The following is a 24,328-nucleotide window of genomic DNA, read 5'->3' as shown; positions in this document are numbered from 1 at the left end:
GGATATCTTTATATAGTGACAAAACATACAGCTCTGGGAAAATTAAGGGAAAAAAAGCAAAGTGCAGGACAGCATATGCAGTAGGCTCCCTTTTGCATAAGATAGAGGAAGAGGAATAAAGACACATTTATGTATATTTGGAACGAGAAACACTGGAGGGATAATGAAAAAGGGCTAAATACAGGAGAGGCATGGAACAGAACAGAGGGAAGCTGTATGGGGTCCAGAAATTCTCTACTTGTTACATCCTTTTTGACTGTGGAATCATCTAAAAGTTGTGTAGGTTTTAAAAATAAAATTGATCAACACAAAGCAAGCAATCCCTAAGAACTGAAAACAAAGGCACTTAACAAATGTTATCAATCACACTGAGAAAAATCTGTAAACTTCTGGTTATATCTCCACTGTCTGACCAGGAGAGAGATGGAGTCTCCTCCACCAGCCCGCCACCTCCCACACTCACAGCTTTTTACTGTGAAGCTCTTCAAACCTACAAGAAGATTGAAAGAACAGTACAGTGAACACCATATCCCCTTCACCATTCAGTATTTTCCACATCTGCCTTCCTCTCTGTAAAAATATTCACACACGCACACGTATACACACATACACAGAGACGCACATACACACACACACGTTTTTGTTTCTGATGCATTCAAAATTATAAACTTTGACACGTCACTCCCATCAGTCCAGAAGATTCTGGAAGATTCCCCTGGAGTGTGATCGCAGTGTCCTCACCACACTTACGAGACTCACTTCAGTACCATCCAATGGTCAGTCTACCCTGATTTCTTTGGTTTCCCCAAAATGCCCTATTGGATGTTAAAAATCGGGATCTAATCAGCATCCATGCCTCCCATTTGGCTCCTATATTTTTATAACCTCTTTTCATCTAAGAACAGCTCCCTGCCTTTCCATTGTTTTTGTTGTTTTCCACCACATTAACTTTCGTGAAGAATCCAGGCCAGGTGGCTTGTAAAATGCTCTAGATGGGTGTGTTTATCTCCTTATAGTCATAGTCAAGGTTAAATGTTTTTGTTTAAAACATGAAGAAGTCTAGTTCAGTCCACCAAAAAAAAAAAAAAAAATCATAGAAGCAATGACCCCCAGTAGCAACGAGCAGAGTTAGACCCCAGATCTTGGTCCCTAAATACAATTCCCCAGCAGAAAGAATGGGAAAAGCTTGAAGAAATGGCTGGCTCCAAATTTAAGGCAGATAAATAACATTAAGAACCCAGAGGAATGGAGGAGAGGGGAGGAGGCAGGAGGGAGCGAGAGCGTCAAAAAAGGGAATGCTCTTCTGCAAAGAACACCAGCTTCAGTGCAGAAGGGAGGGAGTTGGGGGTCACCTGGGTGGCTCAGTCGGTTAAGTGTCTGCCTTCAGCTCAGGTCCTGATCCCAGGGTCTAGGGATTGAGCCCCACGTGCAGCTCGCTGCTCAGCAGGAAGTCTGCTTCTCCCTCTCCCACTCCCCGTGCTTGCATTCCCTCTCTCACTGTCTCTCTCTCTCTGTCAAATAAATAAATAAAATATTTAATTTTTTTAAAAGGGGGAGGGAGTTCGATCAGAAAATAGCCATCTTGCAGCCCTGATGGGACAGCGGCTTGGCCAGGACCATCAACTGAGCCTCAAACCATCTGGTAAAAGATGGTGGGGGACCAGGACATCAGCCTCGAAGTCTCACCCCACAGGTTACTTAATAATTACTAAGGGGAGGAGGTATCTTTACAATAAATCTAACAGGTGCCACCTTAGCCAAAGGATGGAGTTTCGTATCACCGAGAAGGTTTCAAAGGTAGGCCTCCTGACTCAAAGCAGTGGGAAGAACATGGTATAAAAGAGGATTCTGGCCAGAACTGTTTTTCCGGAATCTAGCTGTGAAGAAATGATCAAATCCAGATTTGGGATTTGGGAACATTTTCTAAAACAACTGGCTTGAGCCTTTAAAAAGGCCAATGTCCCATAAGCCAAAAAAAAAAAAAAAAGGTAGGAGATTAAAAGTAGTAGATTCGGGGGGGCTGGGTGGCTCAGTGGGTTAAGCCTCTGCCTTCGGCTCAGGTCATGATCTCAGGGTCCTGGGACCGAGCCCCACATCGGGCTCTCTGCTCAGAAGGGAGCCTGCCCCACCCCCACCCCCCGCCCACCCCACCTCTGCCTGCCTCTCTGCCTACTTGGATCTCTGTCAAATAAATAAATAAAAATCTTAAAAAAAAAAAAGGGTAGTAGATTCAAGGAGACTAAGCATGTGATCAGACTTACACTGTATGCTACCTGACTGGTCCCCCCCACCCCCAAATAAATGGCACTAAGGACATTCTGGGGACAACTGGGGGAATCTGAATATGGGCCACATAACAGTTTAAATTATTGTATCACTGTTCATTTTTTAGGTGTGATCATTATATTGTGCTGATATACGAGGATATAATTGTTCTTAGGAGACTTATGCTGACATATTTAGTGGTGAAGTGTCATTATGTCTGTAAGCTGCTGTCAAGGGCTTCAACAAAAATATGAGTGTGGTGGGGGCAGGGCGGGGGAAAGAGAGAGTACAGAAGACCAACAAGGCAAAACATAGACAATCGGTGTCCCTATGTAAAGGGTACAGGATGTTCACTGCACTTTCTTTTAATTTTTGTAGGCTTCAATATTTTTCCAAAAGACTAGAAGAAAATTTGGAAGAAAAGTGGAAATACTAAGTAGAGCAGCAAAAACACTGCATTAAAAAATAATGTCTGTGACTGATTGGAATACAGCCCATTTAATATATTTTTTAAAGATCCATGAATTCGTAATGTTACTTACATAAAAGGGAAAGACTGAGAAAGAGAGAACCCCAAACCAAACAAAATGATTCCTGGAGGTTCTCCTAGATTCCAGGCCACATGCTGGGCTCTTGGGTTCCAACCGACAACAAGGGAGATGTGGTCCCACCTCACTCCCCACACAAGGTGCCCCTGATAGAGGGGACTGACATTACCAGGCAAGCTCTAGGCTGAACAGAAAACTGAACCTTCGATGATGTGTTCCAGCCGTGATCTGGCTGGAAAGGCTTCCCAAGGAAGTGGTAATCAACCTGGGAATTAAGGAAAGATCCCTTTTTGCTAGTGAGGGCTGCTGGGGTGGGCTTGGCTGTGCTGAGGGTCCATGTCCCCAGGACTCCAGCCACAGGCCTGGAGTTTCAGAAGACACCCAGGATGAACAAGGACACGCAAAGCCAACATTCCATCTCAGAAGTAACCAGGACAGTGTGTGGGAGCCTGGGGGGAAATCCGGGAACACTGTGCTGGGGTCGGCATCTGGGCAGAGTCTCGATAATCATCTAACCCAGGGTGGTTTATCTCAGGTTGAGCGCTTCCCACTTTATAAGGCTCAATCTCTGAATCATGGAAATAATAAATTATTTAATTGTCTTGGTAAACAGAGCCAAAGCAAAAGTCTTCTGTATAATTCAACACTAAAGTAGGCCAGGCTCTATTAAAAAAAAAAAAAAAAAAAAAGCCAACCCATTCATTATAAAACCACCCAGAGTAGAACTCCAAGTACTATATGCTTGAAATACTTAGCATAGTTATTGATTTTCACCAACAACCAGTCATCTGGTTTTTGATTTCAAAGGAACCACTTGTTTTTTATACACAACAGTCACAGGATGAGGAATAGGTTTAAAAGTGGTGTGTGTGTGTGTGTGCGCGCGCGCACGCATGTGATGGAGGATTTACAGGGAGAAAACATGTCCGTACTGAGAGGCTCCAGCAGGAGGCTCCTAGCCAAGGTAGGCTAGGGAGGGACCTCATGAACACAGAGGGAGCCTCCGTGGTCTCCAAAGATCCCACTCCCACAGTCTGAGGTCTGTTCACTGTAAGAAGCAGGGCAAGTCTCTTCTATCTTTGCATCTCATTTTCCTCATTCTATCCTTTTTTAAAGATTTCATTTATTTACTTGAGAGAAAGAGAACTCGAGCAGGGGGGAGGGGCAGAGGGAGAGGGAGAAGCAGACTCTCCGCTGAGCCTGACAGGGGGCTCGATCCCAGGACCCTGAGATCCCAGGCCCAACCCAGGAGCTGGTAAAGGAGGGAATCACATGTAAGGCACAAGAGAGGAAAAGAGAAGTTTAAGGCAGATGCTGATGGCTTTAAGCTACAAGGCTTTGGGAATAAGGACATGATATCATCAGCTGACCTAACCCTCTCTCTTTATAGTAGGAGACTCAGATAGGGCTAAGGATGTGCAGAGGCCACACAGCTAGTACCAGATTGCTGACCCAGATGCCAGGGCTCCAGCTCTTCCTGGAAGGTAGACCAGAAGGCCACCGTGGTCCTTGAAGTGGAAGGAAGAGGAATGCAAACCATGGTACAGGGAACCCTAAGTGTCTCGTCTCATCCCATAACCAGTCCATGGTCTGTCATGCCATCACCATGTGACAGATGAGGAGCTGAGACCAGGAGACGCTAAGTGACCTGCCCTGGGTGGCCAACTGGTGCTAGAGCCTGGACATGAGCCACAGCCCATGTGACGCCAAGCCCAAAAGACTGTTCCTATTACAAGCTGACCAAGCACATTAGTGCCTCTGGGCTTCTGGACACAGCCTTATGGAATTCAATAAACATAGGGCAGTCGGTTTCATGCCATGACACAAACCCCATGCTTTCGTCCCAGAGCCCCTGCCCAGCAGCCTCCGAGCCCCCCAGGGCCCACCTCACACAAGCATCAGCACAGTCCTCGGGGGAAAACGGAACTGTTAAGGACGAGAACACTCAGGCTCCAGTGACAGGAAGTGGTTTGTCTCCCACCCAGCTGGGAGATGGCGGGGACAGGTGGGAAGCCAGGTCCCCTGACCCAGTGCCCCTTCCACCACTCCTTACTGGGAGCCACAGGTCCCTTCAGTGTGCTCCTGGCCTCTATGGGGTTGACGGCCTTGCTGACTGCAGGCACGTCCAAAGGTGGCGAAGCACTGACTACACCTGCTTCCTCTGCATCCCCCAGCCCCGCAACATTCTACAAGTAGATCTGGGGGCTCGGTTGTAGGTACTTCCCTTATGTCCCCTCCAGAGTCTCAATACCTACCCTTAGACCCTTCCACCTCAGCTGACACACCTGCCTTCAAAGACTCCAGGCACCTTTAATCAGCAAGAATCTCTAGAATCTGGTCAAAATTCAGGTCCAGGGGTGGGGCCTGGGAGTGGGCCCTTCTGACACTCCCAGGTGCTGCTGCTGGTCCAGGACCCTGTGGCTTTAGGGCATCTCTAGGCCAGCATTTTTCCCAGTCCCCTGATGATCAGAACTGTCCAAGGCGCTTGTTAAAAATCAGCTTCTCAGGCGTCCTCCCTAGGATGTGATCAGTGGACCCGGGAACCTGATTCTTAATTAATAAGCCCGTGCCCTGTCCCCACTCACCCCCTCCTCCCATGAGTCCTCCCACCAGGTTTGCCTGGGCAACTGCGGAATCCACCCCCCTCGTCTGATGCCCCAGGCCCCCAGCACGTCCACCAGGGGTGATCCAGTCTCCACACCGGGGCATGGCTCGGCCCTCCGGCAGGGCGTCTCACCTACTGTGTGTCAGAGTCACCAGAAGCTGACATGCCCGGGGCCCGGCACCTAGACATAGGACAGAGCCTGGCCAAGCTGACCAACTTGTGCCCATGTGCCTGAGACCACCTCCCCCACCGCGTTCCACGTTTCTTGTCCACATAGCCTCTATCCTCTTGCCCTGTGAGCTTGCTGTCATTTTACACGTCTGTCCTCCTGGAGGGAGTTATTGCCTGGTTCCCTCTCCAGGTCCGCCCAGTCTCAACTTGTAAATCCCGACTCAACTGCACGTAATCTGCGGTCGTGCTGCTTACTAGCAGCTTGGGCTGTACCGTAAGTAGCGTGTGTGATTTATTTATCTAGAATGAATTATTTACATCCCGCATAGTTCCAGAAAGGGGTTGAGGCAGAGAAAGACACATCAGCAATGCGGCCATTGGGCTTACACGCTGGGAACCGATACTACTTTAGAGACCATGGTCTTGAATTAAAAATGGGGGTCAGAACCTTGAATTGAATCTTTTACCAGATGGACAGGAAGGATATGGGTTGGGTCGTTGGCAGGAACAGATTGGGAACCGCCATATGCTTGTCATGCCCTTTGCCTCTGCTTCTGTGAAAACTCAACCCGGAAAGAGCAGCCATGGCTCTTCCGGCTGCCTTGGGCTGACTCTGCCTCTCTTACAGGCTCTCTGTTTTAATTTCACTCTTCCGAATCACCTTCATGGTCTGTGACAGCTCGTTTCATCCACGTGACTTTGAATCTGGAGGCAAATGGAGACATTCATCTTCAAGGAATTCCCTGGCTGGGCCCTGGCGGGCACCTCAGACAGCAAAAACACCAGTTCCATTAATAGTAACCTTAGTCCGTCAGGGGCGTACAGTCTGCAGAGTGCTTCCCCCCTGCTCTATGACCCTGTCTTGTCCAACGCTCTCCAAATAGCCCCAGAAGAAGGGCAGACCTCGCCCATTTCACAGATGAGTTCGGCGATGCTCCAGGAGCCTGCCGATTTGCCCAAGCCAGTTCTGGCAAGGAGAGACACGGGAGGGACGGCGACCCAGAGCATCGGGGCTTGACAACTCTGTTCTAGCTGTTGCCCCAAACTGCCTCTCCAGAACGTCCACCTGGGGCAGCAGCATTGGGCAGTGGGAGGGACACCGGTCTGCAAGAGCCGGGAAGAGCGTGAGTCAGGCATCGATCATGCTGTTTGAGTGAGGGAATGAATAAGGCCCACTCGTAATCCCTGCCTGGCCCATGGTGCATGCCCTTAATATCCCTTCTCCCTCTCTCACACCCCCTCTTTCTCTTTCTTATGAATCCAGAAGGTGGAAGCATTTCATAGATTATTAATGCGCTAAATGGCCCCTCTGGAGACCAGTGCCAAGAAATGGCTCCAGCCCGGCCTGGATTCTTGGCCTCTGCTGTCTTTCTTAGAGAGCAGCCGCAGGAGTTTCCAGCTGTGCTCCATCACACCGCACCTCCTGAATGGGCTCCGTCAGGTCCGTGGTTCTGGCCACCCAGCCACCCCTGGGTGTGGCCACCCCTGTGCGTGGGCTGGGCGGGAGCAGGATTCTGGCGGGGTGGGTTTTGACCCCTGGGGTGGGGTTGAGAAGTGGGTGCTGTATGCAGCCTGAGTGTCTTGCTATAGAACCCCCCCATCCTGCCCAGGACGCCTTGGTTTCAGGGTCTCTGATGCCAGAGCAAACCTCCTTGGTTGTGGATGCAAAATAGGGTGATTTTACAACTCAGAGCTGTAATCGGTGATCCGCTTCAGGTGGAAAAGTCCTTTTCAGTGCAAGAGCCGCTGCTGCTCCGTAGTCCATAGGAGTGCTTTCACTTAAAGGGGAAAGCATTCTGTGAGTCTCACAATGGCAGGAAACACAAGAGGTTGGTCCCACTTTACATCAGAGAAAAACAAGGCTGAGAGAGAGAAAATCAGACCAGATTTTGGTGGAGATGGCACTGGAGGGTGAGCCATGGGACCCAGGTTTGCTGTTACTCTGAGAACCGGGGCAAGGTCCTCTCCACGTTGGGCCTCGGTTTCTCAGTCTGTATAATGGGAACACTGGATCCAACCCTTGCCAAGACCCTACCAGCTCTGCCTTCTATGAATCTATCTCAAATTCCACAACCCACTGCTAAGTTTAAAGAATAAAAAAGCCCCCAAACCACCCCCCCAAAACCACAACCCTTCGACTTCTCAGGCAACCTACAGCTTTAATACGGTAATCACTTGAGACTATCAAGCCAGACGACAAAATTCCTGTTCCTGTGATGCAAATGGCATCGACCAGCAGTTTAGAGCTATGCCAGAATTCAGTAAATAGCAAAGGGCTTGATTGGGGGGGTTTTACTGATTTGGTTTTTTAAATGTCAAAACCAAGCATGATTTAGGTTTTGCAGAAAATCAAGTCCCAAATGTTCAGGGCCATAGTTGCCAACACTTCAACAAACACAGAGTCAACATTCCCCTGTCTGCGTGACCTCCTTCCCTCCACTCCTCGGCAGGAGCATCTCCAAGGATCCAGCCCCATCTCACAGGCCAAAATGCTCCTCCCCCTGGTCCTGGAGGGAGCACCAAGGCGCGGGATGGGCTGCCAAGGGGAGGCTGGGACAGTGCCAGGAGACGCGCATCTACAATTTAATATTTGCTGCGTGCCTTTTAAAGGACAGGCTCCGCGGGATATGGTTCTTGACGAAATAGTGTTTGCGTTTTCCTGCCGTTTTCCTGCAAGCGATCCTTTATCCCTTCAGGAATCTGCCTTTATTTTCATCAGCGAGACTATTTCTGTCTGCCAGCTGAAGCAGCTATCACCTAGCTTCCAAAGAAGGAGGGAGTTTTGTGCTGGTCTCTGAGGATGTCAGCCCCCTCTCGCTGCCTCTCTTGCACCTTCCCTGGGCTCTGCCAGCATCTCTGGTTTAAGCTGCCCTTCCTTCATTCCTGCCCTCCATGCCCCCGCGCTTGACTCGGCCCCAAATTCTCCTGCCTTTCCCCAGGCCCCATTCTCGCAAAAGGACAGACTAGGTTGGGGGGAGGTCAGCAGAACTGCTCCAGGAAAGTGCAAGGTACGGTCAAAAGCCAACCCCCCTTTAGAATGCTGAAGACAGGATTCTGAGGGGGTCTAGAACAAAGTCAAAGAACAACATGGGGTCCAGAGAGAGGAGGTGTGGGGTGAGACGCAGCCAGAGGCCCTTTCGGGTCTCCCTCTGCCTTTCCTTTACCAAGGGACTGCAGGTGGAGAAACACTCCTTCAGGTCTGGTGGGCTCCGATGATCTGCCCTCCTCATTCGAGACGGGACTGAGGCCTAGAAGGCAGGCATCCAGGTCTCTGTCAGCAAGTACTCCCCAGCACCCCTCAGCACAGGTGCCAGGCCAGCGCCAAGCCCCAGGGCGCAAGGCTGAATGAGAGAAGACCCTGGCCTCAGACAGCGTCAGGCCAGGTCGGACCCAGGCACAGGGCCTCACGCCATGGCAGGGGGCTGTGGGTAGGATAACACAGCGCAAGGAATGGGGGATGTCACAGGGAAAAGGGCAGCAAACTGCACCAGAAGGAAGGATCACAGTCTTTCCTGCCAGGTGGAGAGACCCCTGTCTGGGCCTGGGGACACGAGGGAGCAAGAGGAAGGTGGGGAGCAGGGTGGGGTGACCGAGCACCCTCTGACCACACCTGGGACTGTGGGCTTCATCCTGGCAGCTCTGGCATATTTGCCCTGCTGTCTCCTCCATGCCTTTTTCCCCAAAGGGGCTGCACAGCCCAAAGTTCTGGAGCCCGGGAGCACTTCTGAGAGCCCCTGGCGCCCCGGGCCTTCGAGGCCCAGGGTTTGGGAGGTGAACGTGCATCAGAAATCACCCGGCCTCTCCAAGAACTAATTGCATCTAAGTCTTCGGGGCTGTGGGCACTGAAATGGCAGTGGGGGTGACGAGTAGGTCTATGCCCTTAAGACATTTGCTGAGTCCCTCAGCCTGGACCCAACGAGTGGAGCCTGGGAATGGGTATTAGCAAAGTCCCATCCCCACCCCCCAGAAGTGACCCTTAGGACATAGTTTGAGAGCCTGCAACCTGGTCTATGATTACTCTCTATATTAGATCTCCCCAGCAGCAGGCCTGGAAGAGACTGGAACGTTCGGGCAACTTTGGGTAACAGGGAACCCCCTACTTCACAGCCAGGCGGCTGGCGCCATGCTGGATGCCTCCAGCGATAAGGGCTTGCTCGCAAAAAGTGGAGGCTCCCTCCTCACTAAGCAGCCATTGCTCCTGCATCTCCCACCGACATCACTAAGAACCGGCAACATCTCTCACAGAGCCACGAGGGTCTGGAGGTGCAGACTCTGGAGTGTCCTTCAGTCTGAACATGCCATTCCCACAGTCAGACCCTGCCCCTCCCCAGACGCCTGCCAGCCTGTGCCCTAATAGGCCCCTGCCAGGGAGGTCCAGCTCTGACCAGCCCAGGCTGGGACAGAGCCTGCACGTCACAGCCTGGACTCTTAAGATGGTCCTTGCACCTAGCTGGAGGAGCCAATGCTCCCAGTGGCCGAGTGACTCACATTGTGACTTAAACAATATTAGGCTCTCGACGCAGCAACCAGGAATCAAGAAGCCCGGCAAAAGGCAAAAGTTAAATTTAACCGATTTTGGCACCAGGCTGAATTTGCACCCCTCCGTCGCGCGAATCCCTATTTTTGTGGCACGAGGAAACAGAAACAAGTGATTACACATTCCAGGCTGTCTCTGTCCAGCAAGCATTGTTCCCCCAAAGGGCAGTCAGAGCTCCTTTTCAATTACACAAATTACATGCATTTTCCCATTTGCGGAACTCTGTTTGGGAGCCCAGTTTTGAATAAGTTAAGGGAGTCATTGAATCCCTTGAGTGAATGGAGGCCCACTCCTCCAACCCCTGCACCATCTCCACAAGCTAGCTCAGCCTCTCAGAGGTGGGGAGGGGGCCTAGAGGTCCCCAGAGTCTGCCTTCCCGGAACGTAGAGGGAGGCAGAAGCTCCAAGGCTCCTTCCTATCAAGTTCCCGGTCTTTGCGGCTCCACATCCCTCAGCTGGCTCCGCAGCCTGGGGGACGTCTACTCTCCTGGGCTCAGCCTATGATTCTGCCTCTGAGGTCCCCAGAGCTCTCCAAACTGCCAGGCACCATCCAGTTCCCTGTCCCTTGGCACCCCCGTCAGCGTGCAGCAGGAGCCCTTGACCTCATGCAGTCTGAGAGTGGATGTCTATGGTGTGTGTTTGGGGTGGGGGGCATTGTAGCAATGCAGACTGAGCCTGTGGCAGTGGGGACCAGGAATCTGCATTCCCTCCTGCGACCTCCACCTCCCCAGGGTCACGTCCATGTGGAAGGAAACTTGCCATGCAGGGGTTTCAGGCTCCACAGCCTGCGCCCTGCATTTAGCTCAGTTCAGCACTCAGTGAGGACCTGCTGGGTGCCGGGCCCTGTGCTAGGCACTGGGAACTGGGGGGTGAAGAAAATGGGGGCCCCTGGTCCCCCAAGAAGCTTGTAGTCTAGTAGAGAACACCTAAAAATAGAATAAACTGTTTCCCATGAAATGTAATTCCTTTACTGACAAAATATCGTATGCAACAGAAGTGACGTAGAACCACGTTTCCCGAATTTCTCTTCGTCATTACTCTCCTGAAAAGCCGTTGTAGATATGTTATCCTAACCCTGCACCACTCATGAAATTTTAATGCCGCAGATACTATAGGTCTACTTATGGGGGCGCCTGGGTGGCTCAGTGGGTTAAAGCCTCTGCCTTCAGCTCGGGCCATGATCCCGAGGTCCCAGGATTGAGCCCCGCACCGGGCTCTCTGCTCAACACGGAGCCTGCTTCTTCCTCCCTGCCTGCCTCTCTGCCTACTTGTGATCTGTCAAATAAATAAATAAAATCTATATTTTTAAAATCTACTTATGTACTGTATATATCTCTGTGCTTTTTACATAAAAAAGAGTAGGCTGTTTTGCCCCCTCCCCACAAGAACCAACTCAGGAGATGGCTTTCATAGAGCAGGCTTTATTGAGGAAGAAGTCATTAACTTACCCTGGGGCTATGGGAGGCACAGAAGGAAAGGGATCAGGAAAGGTATCCCAGAGGAAGAGGTAATTACCCAGGGTATGGAAGGCTGAGCAGAAGTTCCTTAAAACAGAGAAGGGACTTGGCATGAAACCTCCTTTGCTGGGAAACTTGTGCTCCACCTTCTTCCCAGAACCCCTCCTTCCTGTGGTAGTCAGCCTTCAAGATGGGCCCCAGCAATTTTCACCTCCCACTGCAGCTTGTTTAGGCCTCTCACACGATAAATAAGAGCTAATTTGTATGACCAAGAGCATAAGGCATAAATGAGTGTGCAACTTCTGAAGCAAGGTCCTAAAAGAATTTTCCACCCTGCCTTGGTCTCTAGATGGGTAGCTTTGGGGGAAACCAGCTACTGTGCCATGAGGACACTCTAGCGGCCTTATGGAGAGAACTGCAGGAGAGACACCGACGGGCCCCCACGGTGAGGGAGCCGCCTGGGGGTGGGGGGCTGATCCTCCAGTCCCAGTCAAACCCTCAGACGATGCTACAGCCCAATCTCCGAATCTTCCAGCTAGATCCCAAACATCATGGAATAGACGTAAGCCATCCTCTGGGTCTGAAATTTCTGACCCAAGGAAATAATGCTGTAATGATTACTGTTGTTTTAAGCCGCTAAATCTGGGCATGAGTCATTACACAGTGATAACTAACACAGTCCCGTCTTCGTAACTCGGTCTCCTGTCTTGTCAGCTTCTCAAAGCTGGAGGCCTTCCTTGCTCATGCTGAGGCCGGTTGGCTCTGGTTAGCAAGCCAGGAGTTTCTAACATTGTACTCGCTCCGGCAGCTCCTCAGAGAATTCTGAAGGGTAAACCATTCCAAGTGAGGATATGGAAAGGCCCGGAAGCTCCCTGGCTTCCTCTCTGGGCGGGGACCCTCCACGGAACTTGGCCTGCCATGTCAGAGCAAAATGTCCATCTGCATGGAGGTCTTTCCAGCCTCCGTCCCTTCCTTCCTCCCTCCATCTCTCTGATCATTCAACAAACATACAATAAGGTCTGTGGAATGTTAAGCACCAGGAAAAACAGGAGGAACTCAGGCCCAGCTTCCATTCTTATGGAGCTCACAGCTCGGAGCTTATATGCCCCCCACACGTGCAAAGCCCTAAGACAGGGACAGTGCTATGCATGTGTTCTGCTAGGAGTAAATGCAGGGAAGTGACAAAAATAATTTTTCTAGAGGGGCTATCTTAGAGATAATAGTAAGGAAAAGCTTCTTGGAAAAGGCAGCTTTTAAGCTGAGTCTCCAAGGGTGGGTGACACACTGGGCATGAGGAGAATGGGGCATCTCAGGTGGGGGATGGGGGGCAGGGAACCATGTGGCTGGAAATACCCAGAATGCTGAGGCGTTGAGGTATTCAACTCAGGGAGCAGAAGGAGGCAGGTACAAGAAGGAGCACTTAGTGCTTAGGATGGGCCAGGCCCGGCTCTAACCACAATCCCATCCCTGAATCCATAGAGCAGTCCTATGAGATCAGTCCTCTCCCGCCCCGGATTCTACAGGTGAGGGACTAAGGCTCAGAGGAGCAGTGCCCAGCCCAGCTGCATAGGGAGTGGAGTGTGTTCCTCAGTATTCAGGAAAGGAAGCTCAAAGACAGAAAAAGGGACCCCGCCAAGGTCTCCCAGCTGTTTGCAGGCACCTCGAGGCTCGAAGCCAGGGGAGTGGCGCTGGGTCCCAGGCACGAGCTTAGGTTTGCATCACAGCACCCCAAGCTGCTCTTCTGGCCTCCTCTCCTGTTGCATGCACCCACACTCAGCGTGGCCCGCTCAGGCCACCACAAGTGACTCACAGCTCCCCAGGCCCACATACTCCCCCACCTCCCGCATCAGAGCGCCCCGTTTCCTCGGCTGGCAATGCTCTCCTCCACGGCTCCAGCTGTCCAGCGTCCCCTCTCCTCCTTCCCAGCCAGCTCCACGTCGCTCCTCTGGGAAGCCTTCCTTGACCGTGGGCTGAGAGGGCCAGGACCTCACCCCTTCTTCCTCATACCTCAGTCACGGGTAGCTCCGGCCTCCCTCTGGGCCGTGAGATTGGGGCTCTACCTCCAGCTTCTCATGCAAGCAGGGCCAGATTCCTTGAGCTCCTCAGTCAACAGGAATGCAGGGAAACCTGATCCCGCTGTGGTCAGGCTTCGATGGCTTCCTCATTCTCACCCCGGCTCCCCACTGACCCGTCCTCTGCTCCCTGAATGAGCCAAGTTCTTCCCCAGCAAAGGCCATCTGCATTGACCATTCCAGCCACCCAACCCGCTCCTTCTCATGCTACAGATCTCAGCTCAAATGTCACCTCTGCCAAGAGGCACTCCCCGACTGCCTTGGGACGGTCACCACTAGTCCCATCACTCTGCCTATTTCCGTCCTGGCTGTTTCCTACCATAGGCTCAGTTCGAGACTCCCTGAGTTTAAATCCTTGCTCTGTTACCTACGTGCTGAGGGTCCCTGTGCCAGTCACTAGGCTTCTGCGTGCCCAGGTTTTCTGGTTTATAAAATGAGGATGACAATACTGGCCGTAGCACAGAGCAGGTGTAAGGAGTGAATCAATGCAAAGAAGTGCTCAGAACAGCACCTAGTAGGTTCTAAGTCTGGCACGCGTACGACATCAGTGTCCGCTCTTTGTAGGGTGACCTGTTCACTTGCTCGCTGCCTGCCTCCCTCCTAGCACATAGGCTCTGAACAGGTAGACGCCCACCCTGTCCTGTCAGTACTGTGTCCCCAGAGTCTACCAAAACCCCAGGTGCAGAATAAGCTGCCCATTCTCTCTGCCGCACGGCTGGATGGCCAAAGCAAAGACATAAGCACACGACGTGGGTCACCCCTCATCTTTCCACGCTCTTCTTCTCCCGTTCCAAACAACACCTGACACTAGTGAGTTTTGCCTCCATCAGCCCATGCCCTCCCTGGCTGGCTGGTGTAGGGCCTTAGCCAGTGCAAAAAGTGCACCCTGGCCAGGAGCCCGGGCAAAGCCCTGTGTGCAGTGTTCGGGGAGGGGGGTGTCTTGATGCACAAGGCCATGTCAGTGGGGGAGGGGGGCTCAGCAGCAAGTAGAGAAAGGCCCATCTGATCAGGGAACAGTGAGAGCAGGGCTCAGAGGCCCGAAGGTGCAAGATGCCTTTGGGGAAAGGGCGGGCAGGCGGGCGGGAGGGGCTGAGGCATGGACAGAGTGGCAGGTACAGAAGAGGACACTGGGCAGGCAGACCGGCTGGACAGTGGTGACAGAGTCAGGCTAGGATGTCATTAAAAGATTCCAAATACGCAGTGGGGGTGTTGGGGCTACCCCATGGAGACCCACCGTGTGGGCCTTGCCACCACCAGCCCGGAGGAGGGGGTCAGGCCAGGCAGTGGGGTGGCGGGGGCCTGGGCAATCAATCCTCCAGAGAAGAGTCAGGGAGGCCTGACCTGGGCAACTTAGGAGCTATGTTGTACCAGGAGTCATTCCTGCAAAAGACTGGTGGCTAAGGACAATCCCCCAACCAAAGGCGACCTGGACCTTACCTGCACCAGATTCCAGCCTTGGAGGGACTCCGCAATGATGGATGTAACGGATGGACAGACTCCTCCAAACACCATCAAGTGGTTCGGCCCATATTTTATTGCATCGTAGAAGGCTTTCAACCCTTTTGCATTATCACACTAGAGAGCAAGAGACAGAAAGAAGAACCCAAATTAGAAACAGCTTTCCCCAGGGACAGGGGCCCAACGGTGGATCCACACAAACAAACTTCCTCATGGGAAACCGGCTGGGTTTCAGCTCCCTCCTTGGGAGGCCTCTCTCGAAGCCAGCCCTGGGCCCAGAAGACATCGCGAATGTGATGTTGGTATCCCCATCCCAGCTCTCTTCCCACTGAGCACCCTCCCAATCCAGGACCAGTGCCTCTGTGGCTATCTTTCTGCTCTGCACACTGAGGAAAGGGCCCCCAAAATGTCTCCCTCTGGGGTCTCCACTTTCCTGCAGTCATTTACATGTTAAAAGGGCACAAATCCACACCCATTAGAATGTCTAGCATCAAAAAAGCACAAAATGTAAGTGTTGGCCAGGAAGCCAAGACACGCAGAGAAATGGGGATGCTGGTGCTTTGCTGGGGGGAATGTACAATGTAGTATTGCAGAACCCCAAAACCTTCAACAGGATTACTGTACGAGCCGGCATTCTGCTGCTGGGTAGACAGCCCAAGATCCGGGAGCCAAAGAACCAGAAGCAGGGACTCCAAGACGTATCTGCACACCCACGTTCACAGCAGCACGATTCACAATCGCCAAAAGGGAAAAACAACCCAAATATCCTTCAAGAGATGAAGGGATAAACGAAATGCGGCACAGACACACAACGGAGTATTTTTCAGCGGTAAAAAGGAAGGAGTCTCTGACGCGTGCTACAACACAGAGGAACCTTGATGACATTATGCTAAGTGAAATAAGCCAGATGCAAAAGGACAGCTATTGTAGGATTCCACTTAGATGAGGTCTCTAGAGGAGTCAAATTCATAAAGACAGAAAGCAGCACGGTGGTTGCTGGGGGCTGGGGGAGAAGGGCATGGGGAATCAGTGTTTAACGGGGAGGATGGGAACGTTCTGGAGATGGATGGCGGTGATGGTCGCTGAGAACCAAGGGAATGTACCTGATGCCATTCCACTGTGCACTTAACGAATGGTTAAAATGGTTAATCTTATGTTCTGCATAATTTATCACAATAAAAAAAGAAGGAAGAAGAGGAGGAGGAAAAAGGGGAGGAAGAAAAGGAGGAGGAGGAGGAAAATCTAGAAGGAAGAATTCGCTCAGCAAACACTTGTTTGCTGGGTACTTAGGGGCTGGGTACTTAGGTAACATACAAGTTGTACCCGGCCCCCTGCCCAGGTGCTTGCATTCTAGAGTGGAAACCTGAGCCGTAAAACAGATCCCAGCAACCCAATATGGAAATGACCCGGGACAAATGTCCTCAAATGTTACTGACTTCCACCTGCACCTCCATCACTCAAGCCGTGTCGTCATCTCTTCCCTGCATAGTTGCAGTGGTGCCTAGCTGGGCTTCTTGTTTCCCTGGGGGTCCAGGTAAGCCTGCTCACCTTCCCAGCCGCCTTCTGGGGGGTGCTGTGTAAAACATAAACCAGTCCTTCTGGCGATCTTGCTTTCCGTGCACTTAAAGCCCACCGCCTCCGCAGAATGTTGAGTCTCAAAAAGTTAAAAACATAATGCTCATGAAAACTGAGATGGGGTACATGTCAAGCTTTTATTTAACTCATTAACAAGGGGATCTGCAAGATGACAAAATAGATTCAAAAGGAAACTTGAGAGACCAGGATTTTTATAGTGGAAGGAAAAGTAAGAATAAGGTCAGATTGCCAAATCAGGTACAAAACTGGTTAATGTCCTATAGGGCAATAAAAGTAACCTTTGGAGACAGAAAAGAAAATCCCTACAGATTGGCACATCATGTCAGTTGTAGAGAATTATAAAGTGTCTAGGGCTTAAATTCCCCCAGTCAGATGACTCTTAGGCAGGGAAGCTAGAAGAGGCACTAGGTGTTAGGCTAACTGGTTATCTAATAACTGTTTTCTATTATTTACAAGTTTGATATCAGAGTCTGAACCCTCCCTATCATCATGGATACAAGAAGCCACAAGGTCCAATCCGGCCTCCCACTCTGACCTCTTTTCCCTCGACTCTCTCCCTTGCTCACCAACTACAGCTCATCCAGCCTCCTTTCTGCTCCTTAAAATGGAAAGCAATTTCCTTCCTGCCTCTGGGCCTTTGCACTTGCTGTTTTCTTTGCCAGCAACAATATTCCCTTGGTTCTCAGCATGATTCACTCCTTCTCATCATCCAGGTCTCAGCATAGCTGTTACCTCCTCACAGACCTCATCACTGTCCCCCATCCAAAATGTCCCCCACCACCAGCCCCACCCTAACACGCCACCTTATTTATTGCCCTAAGGCGGTTCTTAAAATTATCTGAAATCATCCTGTTTTTTTGTTGCCTGTAGATTGACGGACCTCCTGACTAGAATGTAATCCCCTGAAGGCAAGATTTTTGTCACTATTTTCACATCTGATGCCCCCGGAGCAGGGGGAGGGGAGGGGCTGAGCTCTGGACACCTGGGGATGGCAGCAAAGGGCTTAGACAAGGGCTGAGGGGCCACGCAAGGGTGCTGGATTGCAGCCTGCAGAGATTTGGGAAATAATGTCACTTTAAAAGTTAAATTTAAAAAAAATAAATAAAAATAAAAAATAAATAAAAGTTAACTTTAATTTTAAAAATGACCATGCTAAATTTTTTTACCAAGAAAGAAAGAGAGAGAGAAAAACAAAAAGTGGGAAGGAAGGGGGAAGGGAGAGAAGAAAAACTAAGTTCTTATTGTTTCCTGGGGCCCTCTAGTTAATGTCCCCACTCCTTGATTGAAAGCCACATTCTCCGACCTCAGCAGAACACGGCAAATATAACACAGCAGGTCATGTTTTAATGGTTTCTACCATGATTTCCTGAATCATTTCCCATTTTAATACATTCCTGTAACGATTTTAGCTTGTTTTCTAATCTGTAGCTAATGACAATGATAATACAGTACTGCAAGATTTATAATCAAAGTTGCATGAACATAATATTAGCAACAACGAACTTACTTGTTTGCTCTGCAAACATTTCCCCGGCCCCTTGTCTGGGCAAGATTCTGTAATGATGATATTGTCCTGACTTCTCACAAATACACAGCTTCTGAATGTCAGCTCAAGAATAGGAGAATCTTTGACAACCAGTATTTGAACTGATGAACCTTCTAATGTTTGCAAATGTTTATCTGACTCCGTTTTCTCCAGGTTGGGTGAGGATGGCAGAATTTTGGCCCCCATGACCTGTGCCTTTGCTCTTACTCTCATGAATAATTATGTTACATGCAAAACCTGGGCAGATATTAAAGTTTCTTATCAGCTGACCTCAAAGAATTATCCAGGTGATCTATGTAATCACACAAGCCCTGAAAAGCAGAGATCTTTTCTGCTGGTAGCCAGAGTGAAATCAGAGGTTCCAAGCATGAGATACATTCAGTGTGCCTGTTGGCTCAAAGATGAAGGGGGCCACAGGTCAAGGAAACGGGGGCTTCAGTCCTACAATCAAAAAGACTTGGCTCTTCCCCAGGTGAGCCTCCAGTTAAGAACCCTGCCCAGCTAACACTTTGATTTTCCACCTTCTGAAGTCCCGAGCAGAGGGCCCAACACAATCACACAGTGCCCGGGCGTCTGACCCCTGTGAGCGAGGTTGTGGCGTCAACCACGAAATCTACGATCCTCTGTTAGGGCAGCAACAGGAAACTCACACGGTGCAGTAAAAGGAGAAAAGTAAGAATAACAGAGTGAGGTTTTCCTTAAAGATAAGTGTATTCCATTTTAAAAACCATCCTTAATTTATAGATCCTTCCTAGTTTTTGTGATATTGAAATGTTTTGTTATAAAATTACAGATGATGGGAGGGTTTTGTTCTTAGTGTCCTGATGTGACAAAATAACATTTGTTTGTTTTTTTTTTTAAAGATTTTATTTCAGAGTGATCAGGAGCAGGGGGAGCAGCAGACAGAGGGAGGAGCAGGCTCTCTGCTGAGCAGGGAGCCCAATGCAGGGCTTGATCCCAGGGCCCTGAGATCATGACCTGAGCCAAAGGCAGATGCTTAACCAGCTGAGCCACCCAGAAGCCCCCAAAATAAATCATGTGGTTTTTTTTTTTTTAATCTAAGTTTTTCTTCCATGGCCCTTCCATGCTGCGCTCTAAGTTAGCTTTTACTGATGTGTGAAATCCAAACACGTGGGCATCACTCATCTAGCCAGCCCTGTATCCTCATTTTCGGATGCACACCGAGGACCAGAGGTCACAGTCCTATCAGGACTGGGAAAGGGTTTTCACGAGTCCCAGTTCAGAGCTTCTCAATAATCTGAACTCACCTCACCAGGCCAACAGGATGTTAAAGCTAGCAGTGTTCTGGGAAGGACCACTTCCCCCAGGATACTGCTTCCAGCTTCAGCGCTGTGGACCTGAGGCAGGATAAGCCGCCTCCTGGACACCAAGCACACTATTTCGGCTGCCCTGCAGGGAACACGTTGATAGCGACTAGCAAATAAGAATCACACGGACCTATCTGTCCCATTTTAGCAGCTATGCTTCCTCGTCTTTATTTCTGATACTGTATCTTTGTGCCTGGTACCAATAGTGTCCTAATTAGAGAGACTTTCCAGCCAACCAAAGCTGAGTCTTTGTGGCTAGACCAGCTTGGAGCTTGTCAGGCTGAGCCACTTGGGCACCTAGGACCGAGCAGAGACGTGGAGCCAGCGAGGGGGTCTCTGGGCTCTCTGCCTTCACTTCAGCCAGAGCTCTCCATGTATCTCTCCTGTCTTCAGCATCCAGGTTCCCTGTGCTACTTAATTGGAGAAGGGGATTCTACTGCTAGCAGCATCAAGTGCCTGGAAACCAGGGAGGTTCTTGCCAGTGTACGATTTTTGTCTTTGGCCTAGGGAGGACAGGCAAGTGCCCCAGAGGCGAGGCTCAGTGAGCCAGTTGCTTGAGCACGCTCCCTCAAAGCTGACCCACTGCACATCGGTTTGGCTGATAATCAATTCGCCAAATCACCAGGGGAATTTCTCTAAGTGTGAGTTTCCTGAGGGACTCCTTGCAGACACTTCACACGGCCATTTCAGGAGGATTCGTCCTTCCGGCTCCGATGAAAGTCAATTTCACCTGTATTTCACATTTCAGTCCCTCCTAAAGGCTGCCCCCAGAGACGTCCCCCGAATGCCTGTGTATTACCGTCCTCTTCTTGCAGACTTCAGACCCTCCCTTGCATGAGCCGGGGAGAGGCCAAAGCTTCTCTACTCCATTTAAGGTGTCTGTCAGATGGCTTTTAGTGAGCCGGTCACTGGGCAAAACTATCATTCTGAGAAATTGTTTATGGCAAGTTATCTCTGAGTGCTTTGGCTTTTGATGAATTGCTCTCAGAGCCCCTGTACGGGGGTTCTCGTGTCCTGGAAGAAAGCTATGGGCTTTATCATGTTCTCGGACTTCCCCACCTCACCAACTAGAACCCTCCCACCACTCACACTCTGATGCAGAAGTTCAAAGCTTATCGATGAGGGCCACTGCCTCTGATCTGCAGTTTTGCAACCTGGACATGGGCTCTGGCACACAGTAGGCCCTCAGTAACTACTGCTTCCCCGGCCCCGACTTCCCGCTCCTCTCTGGTATGTTTCCTCTTTGCCTTCCACGGATACCACACCTACGGCAGCTCACTGCCCCCAAACTCCCTGCCTCGAATTTCATTTCCGATGGCTCCTCCTTTCCAGTAAGGACGCACTTGTCACAGAGAAATCATAATTGGCACATATAGGCTCTTAAAATTCAGCACCTATGAAGGAGACTAGATCCAAAAGCCATGCAAATCCATTTTTTAAATGAAAAAGTAGAACTCTGGAATACATTCCATTTCTCACTTAAAATCTCATTTTTAAAGAATTTAAATACTTTCTTTGACTTCAAAATTTCAAAGCAAATGTTGCTGAGAGTTAAAATGTAAAAATGCCAAGAAAATGTCAGAGCTAATAACGACCAATTTGAAACTGAGAATTACTCTGTACATTTCAGACTTGAAGGAGAATTTAAACACTGATGTGTCCAACCTGTCCCAGATACAAAGTCCTCCTCTGTAGCCCTGCTCTAGGAGCAGTCAGCATCTGCTTACATCCCTCCAGTGAAAGGAGTCTCACTCCTGAACCAGAGAGCATAGGGGTCCTTGGTGAGCCAGCTCTGCTTCTTAGAAAGTCTTAAAAATCACCCTCCTTTAACACTTAAGTTCTCATCCTAGAGCAGAGGTTAGCAAACTTTTCCCGTAAAGAGCCAGACAGGAAATAATTTAGGCTTTGGGGACCATGTGATATCTGTTGCAACTTGTCAACCCCTTGGCGCATAGAAGCAGCCATAGACAATACATTTAAAAAAAAAAAAAAAAAAAAAAACCGAACCTGGCTGCATTCCAGTAAAATTGCATTCACCAAAACAGGTGGCAGTCAGATTTGAGCCATGGGACATAGTTTGCCCACCCCTGTTCTGGAGCCTTTTAGAATTTGTACAGTCTTCCGTTCCCATGAGAGCCCTACAGACACCTAAATTCAGGCAGACTGACTTGACTCTAGGAGAGACTTTCAGTCCAAATGACCCTTCACTCTTCTAATCATCTCCATAGGATGTGGTATAACAGCCTTTCCATCTGTGGTCATCCTCAGCAGAGGCTTCAGAGGACAGACATTTCTAGGATGCAACCCCCCCCCCATTCCACTATCTGCCCCACAGATAAAGAGACAGAAAAGGAACACCAGCTAACCTGAATCGTGAACTCACTCTGTGTTTGACACGGTACTCAGAACTTGAGGTAAATCACCATATCCATGACAATACTGTTCTAAGACAGGTACACTAGTATGATTTCCAGCCTCACTGAGAAGGAAATAGAGCACCAGAGCAGTTAAATCACCTGTCCAAGGTCACAAAAAGGGTGAGGATTCTATCCCAAGCAGTGTCACTTCAGAGCACTGTTCTATTTTAAATAAAAACACATCATATTCACTTGTAGGAAAGATTATACCATACACATACAACTTACATAAAATATAAAAAACAGTCATAGGAGCCTCCAGTATACCCAATAGCCAGCTTGTGCGGAAGCCTACGTGGTCACCCTACAGATCCCCATCCTTCACTTGGCGGGTGCCCCTAGTCTGTATTTAGCTTTCCTTGCTTTTCTTTTTTCAAAGATTTTATTTATTTATTTATTTGAGAGACAGAGAGAGAACACAAACTGGGGGAGAGGGAGAAGGAGAAGCAGACTCCCCGCTGAGCAGGGAGACCGATGCGGGGCTCGATCCCAGGACCCGGGGATCATGATCTGAGCCAAAGGCAGATGCTTAACTAACTGAGCCACCCAGGTGCCCCTTTCTTGCTTTTCTTTATTGTTTCATTACACATTTATGTTTCCTAAATGCTATATCATATAATGTTACTTGTTTTTGAATGTGTGTATATATATATATGTAGAATCAGGCTGTATATTTTGCTTGAAACTTGAACTGAAAACCTCTGTATGGCTTCCCATTGTTTGTGAGATGTTTGTGGCTGAACGTGGCGGCGGTTCATTCATTTTTAGAGCTGTGTAGTATTCCCGGGTAGGATTATGTCATGCTTTATCTGTTCCTTGCCCTGTTGATGGGACACTTGGATTGTTACCCATATTTTGTTTGGTTGCTGTTATAAATAAGATGGTTGAAAATGTCTATATGTGTCCCCTCGCTCATATGTGCAGAGCTCCTCTAGCATCTAAACCTGGAAATGGAATCATTAAATCACAGGATTTCCCACATTTTTTCGAAGTGATTTTATCCATTGACACTCCCACTGTCAGTGTTCAAGAGGTCTCCCTTCTCCACATCTCTGCCCTTTCCCAGGGCACCAGCTCTAGATTTTTGCCAATCTTGTACATACTGATGTCATTTCAATTTATCTGTTCTTGATGGTTTAAGAGGATAGCCATCTTTTCATATGTTTATAGGCGTTTTGTTTCTTTTTTGGGGACCAGGGATTTTGCCGTTTTTCTAGTGGGTTGTATTTTCCTTATTCATTTGTTCAAAGCACGCCTAGATGCAATGCTAAACCGAATGAAATGATCACCTCCCACATTCTGAGCATGGACTTCTATTAATGTGATCTTAGAATGCAGTCCTTGTATTTGGCACCTACTTTACACAGACCTTAATGTCGGTAAAAACAACAACAACAACAACAACAAACTACTAAATTAGTACACATAATCTTGGTAACAAAACATCTATGAAAGTTTCTTGTTGGGGATAGGGGGGAAGAAAAAGACTACTTGATGAGAAATGTAGTCAACCAAAACATGACTCAAAACCCAAATCTCAGGAACAGAGGCTTGTAGCTAACAAGGAGCAATTCTGACTACTGCACCCATCTCACAGTAAACAACTGGCAAAGTGAAGAAATTAACGTAACATAAAACTCCAGAAAGAGGAGAAGGAAAAAGGAGTTGTAGAATTGCAAATTTCCTTTTCTTCCACAGGAAAATTTGGACTGATTTCATCTAACATTGAAAACTGGAGTTTAAAAGCCAGGACTCAAACCTCACTGCTTTTCATTGTCTTCTATTACCCTTGATATTTTAGAAATCGGGATTTTCTGTAGTGGATCAAAATTGTGTAATGAAGAGAAATTGTATTTCCTTATTTTCTCCTGTGGCCTTCAAAAAAGTAAAAGTTGTCAGTTTTAAAGAGCACATAATAATGATCTTGTTATAAAATTATTTCTGTCCATCTCTCTCCGCATAACATATGCATGGCGACCTGTCTGGAATGAGACTCCTCTAATGTTAAAAATGATGAGATTTTGTTTTTTAAAAAATATTTTATTTATTTATTTGATAGAGACAAAGATCCCAAGTAGGTAGAGGCAGGCAGATGGGGGTGGGGAAGCAGGATCCCCGCTGAGCAGGGAGCCCGATGTGGGGCTTGATCCCAGGACCCTGAGATCATGACCTGAGCCAAAGGCAGAGGCTTAACCCACTGAGCCACCCAGGCGCCCCCCAATGGTGAGATTTTGAATGATTTTTTTTTTTACTCTCTTCCTTGTACCAATTTGTTTTACTCAAAAATTTTTCTAAATGCATGTATTATTTTTATAAAGACAGGAGGTCG

General features: G+C 49.1%; 1 protein-coding gene across 1 annotated transcript in view; it reads right to left on the bottom strand.

The window, feature by feature from the left end:
- The window catches only part of GABBR2 (gamma-aminobutyric acid type B receptor subunit 2), a 338,485-nt gene that overhangs the window by 216,962 nt on the left and 97,195 nt on the right, over positions 1 to 24,328 (bottom strand). Inside the window, exon 2 of the mRNA XM_059142785.1 lies at positions 15,092 to 15,229. Within this exon, the coding sequence (XP_058998768.1) occupies positions 15,092 to 15,229 (138 nt within the window). The remainder of the gene's footprint in view (positions 1 to 15,091; positions 15,230 to 24,328) is intronic.

The sequence above is a fragment of the Mustela lutreola genome, chromosome 12 (assembly GCF_030435805.1).
Source record: "Mustela lutreola isolate mMusLut2 chromosome 12, mMusLut2.pri, whole genome shotgun sequence".
Lineage (NCBI taxonomy): Eukaryota > Metazoa > Chordata > Mammalia > Carnivora > Mustelidae > Mustela > Mustela lutreola.
The sequence above is the reverse complement of the archived record's forward strand: the minus strand, read 5'-3'. Positions and strand labels throughout refer to the sequence as shown.